Genomic DNA, 10,736 nt, shown 5'->3' with positions numbered 1-10,736 from the left:
AATAAGCAGCAGACGCCTTCGGCAGAATAAGCGATGAGTGAAATGCTTTTCAACTGCGCAGCTGTCACGAATTCCGTGAGCTCTCCAAAGTGTTGTGTATGTATGTATATGTATAAGTGCACATGGATGAGTAAATCTATAATATATGCATATAGGTATGTACATACATAACTCAGCATTTATGTAGAGGAATGAAAATAGTGTGAATAGAGCGAGTCGCCACCCACTCCTCCCTGCGCGCTGTGTGTGCACGCGAAGATTCCCCCGAAGCGCTGAGCCCCTTGGAATTCTCCGTGTATGTTTTTTTTTTCGTTTTGTGCGCTCAGCGAATGATGCGCGCCTCCATTGAAGAGCAGCGCCAGCCAACACCAAATGGCTAGCGGCTGCTATCGACAGTTCTACGGTTGAGCTCAAAGCGGCAGCAAGTGTACGGCGAAGACCCACCGAAACCGACCGAATAACAATCAATTAAAAGTGAAGAGAATTTTTTTTTTTCAAAAAGGTGTGCACTGTGCAAAAAAAAGGCGGAAAGTCTTAAGTAAATTGCATTTGTTTTTCTTTTTGTGTGCCAAATTATTTAGAAAACCAATTCGAAAATTAAACAAAAACAATCTTGTACTAAATTTGCTCAATAATTACCCAATCAAATACAAAATTTCAAACAAAGACAAAATGTCCAAAACGCCCACACAACAACAACACCAACAACAACAACACCAACAACATGCGCCACCCAAAGAGATTCCGGCGTTGAAACGCGCCGCGCTGCAAGTGATGGCCGGCGGATCGGCCGGCTTTGTGGAGGTTTGCATTATGCAGCCGCTGGATGTGGTCAAAACGCGCATGCAACTGCAGAATACAACAAAGGTCGCGGGAGAGGTGGGTAAAACCTCAACACGAATGTATGTGCGTGGGTGTGTGTGTGTGTGGAAATCGCGCGTGTGTGCGTTCGAAGATCGGCGTAGAGGGGAAGTGGGAGAGAGAGTCACCAGCTTTGGAGGCAAAGTAAAAGGCTGTAAATGTGTGAGGTGTATGTTTTACAACTGTGCGTGTATGTGTGTGCGATTATTTACGAGTGTGCTTGCCTAATGGCAATTGATGACTGGATAGAGTGTTAATTGAATTTTTCATAACGATTGCTGTTTTTAGCTAAAACTTAGGACTTCTGCTGATAAGATAAACATTTCGATACAAAGCGTTTGAAATTTAAACGATATGTGAAAAAAAAAATTTTTGTAAAACATTTTTTAGCACATAAGTTTTATTTAAATTTGTTTAGGCAAAATTGAAAGAAAAATCGCCATTACATCTTCGAACCTGCTTATAAATCAACCCAGCGTAAATAAACGCGTTGGATCGGCACATCACCCGCATCGAACAGCCTCGATAGCTTCCCGCTCGCGCTCTCGGACATCTTTCTCCTCCACTTCGCATTCGATTTTCTTTGCATCTTCCTATTTATGTAGCTACTTATCCAACATTGTCATCAGCATTGACATTGTCCTTAATCATTGGTAGTTAATTAGTAACAATGAGCACAAAGAAATGCAATGTTTAATTCGAAGAAAGTGGGCAGAAAAAAATAGAGTGAGAGTGGAAGAGCGCGCGTATGTCATCTGGCAATTAGAGCGGGGGGTACCGCACTGGGCCGTGGGCGGGTAAGCGCATGGCGTTACATTCCGCCACATTCTCGGCCAATTTGGTTGCCTTTGTTAATCTCATTTCGTTGGCTGATAAGAAAAAAGGCAGACCAGCCGCTCTAAGGTGGCAGGCGCTTCTCGGCGTGCGTCTTTTGTGTTGGTATTCTTTTATCTGTTGTTTTTTTATTATTTCAAAAACAAACAATGCCAACTTATCGTATATTTAATAATAAAACAAATGATAAGAAAATAACAAATTTTTCTAGATATGCATCTTTTTAGGCCACCGTATTCGTCTATTTCATAAAAATTAAACAGCAGCAGAATAGTTGCCCTTGATTGTAATTGGGTTAACATATGAAAAAATGGAAAAAGCAACAAGAGTTTACGTGGCGAACTTAGCTCAGTGGGCAGATCACTGGCTTTGTAATCCGAAGTTGCGTTGAAGAAGTCTGATGAGGAGATGTGGTAATCCCCGAAAGAGCAGCTATAACTTCTACATTTTTAAACTATTGTTGGTTTTTCCACAATAATTTTTCGAAAACAGCAGTTCAATAAAATTGTTTAAAATTATTAACTTAAATTGTTTAAAATTAAAAATAAATCAAGCGTTTTGATTAGTTAATGTTCGAAGTTTTTTCTGTATTTTTATTATAATTTTTATAGACCGAGATTACTCCAACCATATCTTTCTTAACCCTTTCAATACCATAGGTCTAGCAGTGAAAAAATTACGCTTTGAATTGCGGCTTGTTTTTAATGAAAAGTCAAATGAAAATATCATGATGTAAAATTTTCGATTGAAAAATTTGCTAAATAATAATTTTTTCTGTTTTTTACATTTTTTAATTAAACATGTTTAAATACTTTTTAATAAAACCTAAATAAAATGATTAAAAAGGGTTTTATAAATCTCCAATAAAATTTGTTTCAATATTTATTTTTTTTTTTTCATTTAAATTTGTTTTGTTAAATTTTATAGTTTACGCCATACAATGTTAAAGTCGACTCTAAAGTTAGTTTCAGCTTTTTTGAAAGATATTTTATCGAAAATTAACTTTCGGGTCTACTTTATTTTGACTATGAATATGCCTCATTGTCCCTAATTAGGACTACTATTCTTGGCGAATATACGAGCAGAGATTTGAAGAACGCAATAGAGTTTTCGCCTCGAAAATATATTTAGGTATTAGAACTCGATCTCAAAAGTATTAACTTTTTAATGGCAGGTATGCCAATTTCAAAAAGCGGTAGTACGACTCGGAGACGGCAAAAGTCACTGGCTCCAAATAGCATACATTTTCAGCAAATTACTTCATTTGTTGGTTGGGAATTCAAAACAAGGAAAATTGGAAAAATAATGAAAAAGTTCGCCAAACAGAAAAGTGCTGCATAATTCTAGGCACTAGATAGCTAATTTCCATACCAACAAGGCGAATGCAGCCAAGAGGAATCGGAAATTCATGCGCTCGACTGGGGCCGCATCGGTTAGAGTGGAGGCCTACTAGGGCGTGACCGTTTCAAAACGAAAAAAGATTGTAAAAGCCTCAACGAGTTTTGAAGGAAAAGTAAAAAATAAATAGATTTTATTTCGAGCAAGAAAAGTCCGTAAAGTTTCTTTTTATGGTTGGAAATTCTTATATAAATAATCCCGAAAATTCCCCAATAAAACACAGAAAAGTCACGAAATTTCGAAAATACTTGCAAAATCTCGAAAGGTCTTGATATATGTAAGCGTAAAAATAGTCGAAAAGTTTCAGAAAAAATTTCGAAATTACCAGAAAAAGTCGTGTAGCACAATATGTAGAAAAAAAAAGTTAAGACAATTTTGTATTGATATTTTTTAGATACATTTTGTTGCGCTGCGTTTCATTTACTTCATACTGGCCTTGAGCAAACAAATTTATAACTGTTTAAAAAATTTAATTTTTCATTTATGGCCTACTTTCAATTTCCTAGCTTTCCCCCATAAACGAACAACTTCGCTTCAAATTGTTTTAATTATAGGTTAATTCATTTTATTAAACTATTCGAACTTCATGCTAGTTAAGGAAAACTTGCTCTTTGTGGCGCCTTAACTGTGGGGCAATCGTGGCTTTGCTTGCCCAATGTTCGATACATTTTCTCCAAAGGGCATGGCAAGGTCAACGGTATGTGCAAGCATTTGGAAACGTTAAAGAAGCACAATAAACATAATTGAAGAGCAAAGCCACTCGAGGCGCAAACGTTGTTATGGTTACAACAGAGAATTTCGAAGAGCAGCGGAAAACTATGTAGTTGAAAGCGAGAGTGAATGCTGAAATGATAATATTTAGGTACAAACATACATACATATTACATATATGTACATAAGTATGTATAAATATATGGTCTCTCGTTTGCCAGCGAGGAGAGCTCTTTTCGCTTTGCCCCAACGAAAACTCCACCTACGAAATCCGCCTAATCAGCTCAGCCAGTAACTCAAGCGTTGATTGCATTTAACTCAATTGATAAGCGCTTATTAAAAACATATTTACATATCTCTGCATGTACATATGTATATACGTACATATGTATGTATGTACATACACTGCCGGAACAAAGTATTGGCACAGTAAATTTTTCACAATATATGCAACAATTTTCATTCTAATATTTTTCAGCTAATTTCGTATAAAAATATGGTTCATTCTACAACAAAAAACATAAAAATATAATTCCTAAACTTGAAAATTCAGCAAATTTCCATGAAAATTTTCAACTTTTTAATCAGATTTTTAAAAAATTTTCTGAGTATGCAGATGTGTAGCCCAATCAATTTTATTGTAATAAAGTGCAAGTTTTAAGTAGCTAGAAATTACCGTTGATTTTTGGCAATTTTTTTTTCACACAGTCTCTTCCATACAAAAAATTTTTTTCGAAAATACTTTATATGGAAAAAATGCAAAACACCTTCAACAAAAAAAAAATCTCAAAAATCAACGCGATTTTTTACTAACTCCAAACTTGCATTTTTTTTACTAGAAATTAATGGGCTGCAAAACTGCATACTCAAAAAAATCTGATTAAAAAATTGAAAATTTTGATGAAAATTTGCTGAATTTTCGCGATTTTTGCACAAAGTTTAGGAATTCTATTTTTATGTTTTTTGTTGTTGAATGAACCATATTTTTATATAAAATTGGCGGAAAAATATTAGAATAAAAATTGTTGCATATATTTTGAAAAATTTGCTGTGCCAATAATTGGTTCCGGCAGTGTTAGTATGTATATACATATCTATATTTACGTAATAAGTACATACAGCTACTAGTTATCTTGTCATCATTTCAACGCGAATTCGTATGTCAAACATTTGATAAGAAGCTTCAACTCGTCCAAGCAACATAGCAAGCGTAATAAATAGTCAAAACAATTCGTTAAATTGCTAAAAATACAATGACAATAATATTTTTTTCTTAGGTACATATGTATGGCATATGTATGGGCAAATCTAAAAAACAGGTAACCTTTGTGTTATTTAGCTTTATTTTCATTTACTTATCTGTACATTTCGTATGTAGTAGGCAACTAAAGTGTGCTTTAAAAAATAACTAACTGGCAATTAACGAATATCGCGTATCGCGTATAGTTTTTGAAGCATTTCATTTTAAACACTTTTTAAGTATGTATTGTATTCTACAAATAACTTGATACCTTAGCGAGAGTTGTGCTTTCAGAATAAACCAACTCTTATAAAATATTCTGCGATCTTGAGCGTAATTTTTTTTCCAAAAACATCTTAATTGAAACCACAATTGGAAAATACGTCGAAACGATCTAAATATTTTTGTAAATACTAGTCCTTATAACGTTACATATACGTACCTGTAAAATGCTTCAAAAAAATTGTCTCTAGAAGTGTGTAAAAACCAAGATTTACTACTTTTATTGATGCTCCTTCTTGTAGTGAGAATATTTCGAGCGTGTTATCAAATGAACTCTTTTTCGACACAGGTTCTGATAGTTGCTTTTGCTTAATTGGAGCCTTATAAATTCAATGGCGTCCCTAGTTTTACCCGAGTGGCTCCACTTTTCGTGTTAGCGGTACTTGAAACTTTGCTTAAATTTGAACTATTTTATAAAAAAAAAATCTCTCTTAGTATGTATGTATAATATGGCGTCTATTTATTAAAACACCCCCCGTGGTTCTGCCACTGACTGACACGTAGTTTAACCCCCAAAATCCCCCCGCTGAATCCGGCACTGGTTCACTTTAACATATAGCACGCAATTTGTTATTCGGATATGAAGTTAGAGTTATAGCGCAAAAACACATATCTGAGTAATCAGTTGTATTGGAGCTATATGTTTAAGTCAACGTATTTCGATCGTTTTAGGGAATAATAGAGGTAATATTAAAAACCGTTATGTGCAAAATTTTAGTAAAATAACGTTAAAACTGAGAGGGTTATTTTTAAAATAGTTGAAATTTAATCAAATTTTCAAGTACCGCTATCTCGAAAACCGGAGCTAATCTGGTAAAACGGGTGATGCCTTTGAATTTAGAACGTCCCAATTAATTGAGTTCAACTTTCCAAATCTTTGCTCAAAATTTAATTTGAACCCAGCTTATTCTTTTGTTTTCTATTGCAGCGATCTAAATGTTTATTCCTCGTCTAACTTTTGAAGCACCTGATGAAAATGAGTTACACTTATATTTATTGATTTATTGAGAGATTACGAATAGAATCATATATAAAACATATGTAGGTGTAGGTGCCCACAAATTAGAAAATCAAACTTTTTGTTTTGAAAGTGTACCAGTTTTTTAAGATTTCCCCATATGCATATTTATAGATATTTGTTTGCAAGCGAAGGCTTTTTATTTTCGTACAAACAAGATTTCGACAATTTACTGACTGGCTCGTCCACTCCCCTTTCACGCCGCATTTAACGAGCCAGAACGTTACCTACACATACCCACAGCGCAGCGCGTGTGAGTTAATAAAGATAAAAAAAAATACGATTTTTTTTTTTTTAATATTTTCATGACATTTGGCTCAGGCATGATTCTTTGCGATTATATAAGGTGGTCCTGAAAAATTTGCAAGAATAATTGCAAAACTTAAAATCAAGAAATAACCGATATCGTGCTTCAAATTATCATAATTCAAAGGATATGCCGATAAAATTTCGCACTTAAAATTAAACTCGAAGATTTTAAAATAATTTTGGAAAAAAATATATGTAATTGCAAACTTGTTTCACGATAAATACCGAATTTGCTCGTATTTTTATAAATCCGTCAACCTTAGAAATGAGGGTTTAGGCTATAAGTTGTTGTTATTGTTGTTGTAGCACATATCTGACTCTCGATATCTCGAGTTCAAATTTCAATGGGACTAAGCAAATTAAGAGGTTACACCACCCTGAAAAAAAAAACAAAAAAATATAAAATTTATTTTTGCCAAAAAAAAAGTTTTAAATACTCTCGTCTCATGCCCTCTTGTGTCAAATTGAAAATTTTTGCTTGTATTTCCACACACACTCTTACTGCCGTTCCTAAATTGGAGCGCTAAGCGTTGCGTTTTCCATTGTCAACGAGTGTCAGCGCGTGCTATCCCCAAATCAACGCGGCGTAATTTCTGGCATTTTCCCATTTCCTCTCCTTTTCTCCTTCTCTTTTTACCGTAAGAGCAATCAATTTGATTTAAATGAAAACATGCAGTTTTTGCAAACAGAAACATTTTTAAAGGTTGTGAATAAGGATAAAATAATTTCTCATTTCTTTCGAATTGCAACATTTTTATCTTTAACGGTAAAATATGTATTGTCGTCATATGCTATTTTGTATGTCCATGAAAGACAGACTTAAGTTGTTTTGTCAAATGTCCACAGATATGTACTCTATGTATTTGGAAGCAAAGTTGTTTTTTTTTTATAAATTTCATAAATCAGAAAAAAAAGTTAATTTTTAACCTTTTTTCGACCGTCAAGTGTAATTCCCTTAAGAGATAGAAGATAAACACGCTGTAGTATCCGTTGGGTTGTAAAAAACAGTGGTTGACTCTATGGCATCAATTTCTATATTCCACGCAGTTTTTCTTATTATTTTTCATGAAACTCAGGCAAACTCAGGACTATGTATAAAAGGGGATATTCAATCGCGGTCTTAGATGATGACACCACTAGTTTTAGCTATTTATTTCTCATTAAAACGTGCATCTTTCAATCGCTCCTTAAGTAGGTCCCCTAAATCGGCCGACCTGAGCGCTAGTAGTCTTCAAATTACAGAAGTTTTTTTTTGTTGTGGATTTTACCTAAGCAGATGCGGTGGTCTTTCTTGGGTTGTAAATCTATCTAATTCTATCTCCACTAGTAGGATTTGAACCCGGTTCTTATGAGGCAAATGAAGCTCAACGTCTACTACAGGTGGTGGTTGGACTCCGATTACGGTATTCATAGGGCGAGAGTTCATGGTTTCGACAGCAGTTTCGTCTCTTTTGGCGACACGTTGCTTTGGCGGAAGTTTCCACTGGATTTTCATGACTCAGTTAGCAAAAGTAAGTCAACAGCGCATACGCAGCTACGTCAGTGGCTTTAAAGATCGGCGTGAAGAAATCAAAATGCCCGTAGTTACCGGCTTGGTTAAGCAAACAATTCCATGTGATTACAAAGGGTCTTAGCTAAGTACCCATTGGTCCGTGTAGAGGATATTTCGGTAGTTAATAATTTCCAATCCAAATTTATATTTCCACCTCAGTATGTGCAGGGTTAAACTCTATTTACTTATCGTATCACTGGGCCATAGCGCAGCGTCAGCAATGCAAAAATATCGTAAATTAAAATAAACGCATGCCGATTTACATACTTAGATACCTCATTCATTAACAAATGCAATGGCATATCGCTCGGAGACTTTTGTAGTTTTTGGTTTTGTGCTTTTGGCTAATGTAGACAGCAACTAATTTGTCGGCAAATTGTTGATAATTGGATGTAAGGTTGATGGATGAGCAGAAAGAGTGAGTTGTGGCTAATTTTTTTTTTGTATTACATTGGATCTGTTTGCGTTTTGAGGAGGGCGATGGGGGTGTTTAGTCATTGAGATCAAAGTACAGCCATTATGAATCACTTCGAATTGTTTAAAGGTCTTCACTGCCCACAGTAGCGTTAAATAAGTTTGCTTACCACCTTTGAGGGGCGCAAGCCGAATTGAGAGAGGGTCTCGAAACCCGGAAAGGGCATTCTTTTTGTCCCATCAAAGACCTCTGCGTCGGGGTCTGCCGTTCTGTGCTAAGATCTTCCTCTATTAAAGTTTCTGAAATATTTTCACGTATAAACCACAGATTATTTTTAGAAGAATTATATAAAAATACACTGAGAGGAAAAAATTAAAGATATAGAATTAATGCCAGTTGGAATTTCCTTTCTGTGTATTTTTTTATTACTGTTGGCTTTTCTTAATGCTCTGACGCTGTTGTTCGTCTCCGATGTTCAAATAAATCGTCTTCAACGGTATATATGTAGGAGTGTTTTTATTTATTGGGTATAAAAATAGTTTTCAATCGAAAGTGATGATGCTGCGGATGCATTAAATACGCTCAAATTATACCATTATATTTGTTAGTTTGTATGTGCGTATGTGTGTCTTTATTTACATTACCAAAGAGGCTGGTCGCATGGCGTCAGCTGGTTGAACGTTCTTGAAGAGGCTAGCGAAATGCATTAAAAATGATTTATTTCCAGCCAAATGTACGAATGCGTTATTTTTTTTTGGTTTCGCTCGTTTTAGGTTAGGTAAACAAAGTGTAAGCGTAGCACAATGCTTAGTATTTTGCATAAGGAATTAATCACAAGAAATTTATTTTACAAACAGCTCTTATTCTTGTTAACTTTTAGACTCACTACAATGGCGTCTTCGATTGCTTTGCCAAAATGTATCGCCAAGAGGGTCTCTTCTCCTTCTGGAAGGGCATACTGCCGCCTGTGATAGCTGAAACACCAAAACGTGCCATTAAATTCGTCTGTTTTGAGCAAACAAAGCCGTTATTCCTCTTTGGAGCGCCAGCACCCACGCCACTAGTGAGTACATACATTCTTTTCAGCTTAACATTCCATTTCATTAAAGGCATTCCTTTCTTAAATACCTTCCTTGGAAATTCTCATTGCATTCATGAATCATGGCTTCCTTTTTAACTCTCTTCTCACCACTCTTCTCTCCTCTCCCAACAGACATTCTCGCTGGCCGGTCTCACAGCTGGCCTTATCGAAGCCATCGCCGTCAATCCCTTCGAGGTGGTCAAAGTGGCGCAACAGGCAGATCGCACGAAAGCAAAGGAGGCGGCAAGCACTTGGACTGTGGCACGCCGCATCGTTCAGACCGACGGTTTGGGCTTCCGCGGCCTCAATAAAGGCGTCACAGCGACAATGGGTCGCAACGGCGTCTTCAATATGGTCTACTTTGGATTCTATCACAGCGTCAAGAATTACGTGCCCGCCTTTGAGGATAGTACACAGGAATTCTTCCGCAAAGTGTTGATCGGCTTCACATCCGGCACGCTGGCCTGCTTCGTCAACATACCGTTCGACGTGGCGAAGTCACGCATCCAAGGACCACAGCCACAGCCAGGCGTCATCAAGTACAAGGGCACATTCAGTTCCATTGGCATTGTGTACCGCGAGGAGGGATTCCGCGCGCTCTACAAAGGCCTCGTGCCGAAGGTGATGCGATTGGGTCCAGGCGGCGCGATCATGCTGCTGGTCTTCGAGTATGCCTACGAATTTTTGCAAGTGAAACTGGCCTAACAAAGGCGAATCCGGAGGCCAAATGAGTATTTGTATAGAAAATTTGTAATAACTGCCCACAGCAAGACACACACACACACACACACACACATGTACTTTGTACGGTATTGATTAACTGATATGTATGTAAATTGTTAAATTTTGATTGTTATGATACAGCTTGAGGAAGAAAAAACTTTAATAAAAAGTAATGTTTTTATTTTTTGTAATTTTTATGAATACACTTAATTTGCCAATTTTCGTTTTTCCTGCTGACTTTTAATGATTTCTGTGGTCCAAAGCTCTTGCACGTTTCGCCTCGAATTTGGAGCAAAGCTGTGTATAATTAAC

General features: G+C 36.2%; 1 protein-coding gene across 1 annotated transcript; it reads left to right on the top strand.

The window, feature by feature from the left end:
* Positions 1-388: 388 nt before the first annotated feature.
* Positions 389-10,605, top strand: LOC118755075 (mitochondrial 2-oxodicarboxylate carrier-like). The gene is made up of 3 exons (XM_036489928.1): positions 389-879; positions 9,501-9,683; positions 9,834-10,605. Exons 1-3 carry the CDS (start codon positions 673-675, stop codon positions 10,404-10,406), a joined length of 963 nt encoding a protein of 320 aa, XP_036345821.1. The 5' UTR covers positions 389-672; the 3' UTR covers positions 10,407-10,605.
* The last annotated feature ends 131 nt before the right edge of the window (positions 10,606-10,736 follow it).

Source organism: Rhagoletis pomonella, unplaced genomic scaffold (genome assembly GCF_013731165.1).
Source record: "Rhagoletis pomonella isolate Grant_MI unplaced genomic scaffold, Rhpom_1.0 Rhpom_scaffold_05251, whole genome shotgun sequence".
NCBI lineage: Eukaryota > Metazoa > Arthropoda > Insecta > Diptera > Tephritidae > Rhagoletis > Rhagoletis pomonella.
The sequence above is the reverse complement of the archived record's forward strand: the minus strand, read 5'-3'. Positions and strand labels throughout refer to the sequence as shown.

Excerpts from the sequence above, each read along its gene's own strand:
- LOC118755075 (XM_036489928.1), top strand. The coding sequence starts at position 673 with ATGTCCAAAACGCCCACACAACAACAACACCAACAACAACAACACCAA. Across the intron at positions 880-9,500 it reads CAACAAAGGTCGCGGGAGAG|ACTCACTACAATGGCGTCTT; the intron begins GTGGGTAAAACC and ends GTTAACTTTTAG. Across the intron at positions 9,684-9,833 it reads CGCCAGCACCCACGCCACTA|ACATTCTCGCTGGCCGGTCT; the intron begins GTGAGTACATAC and ends CTCTCCCAACAG.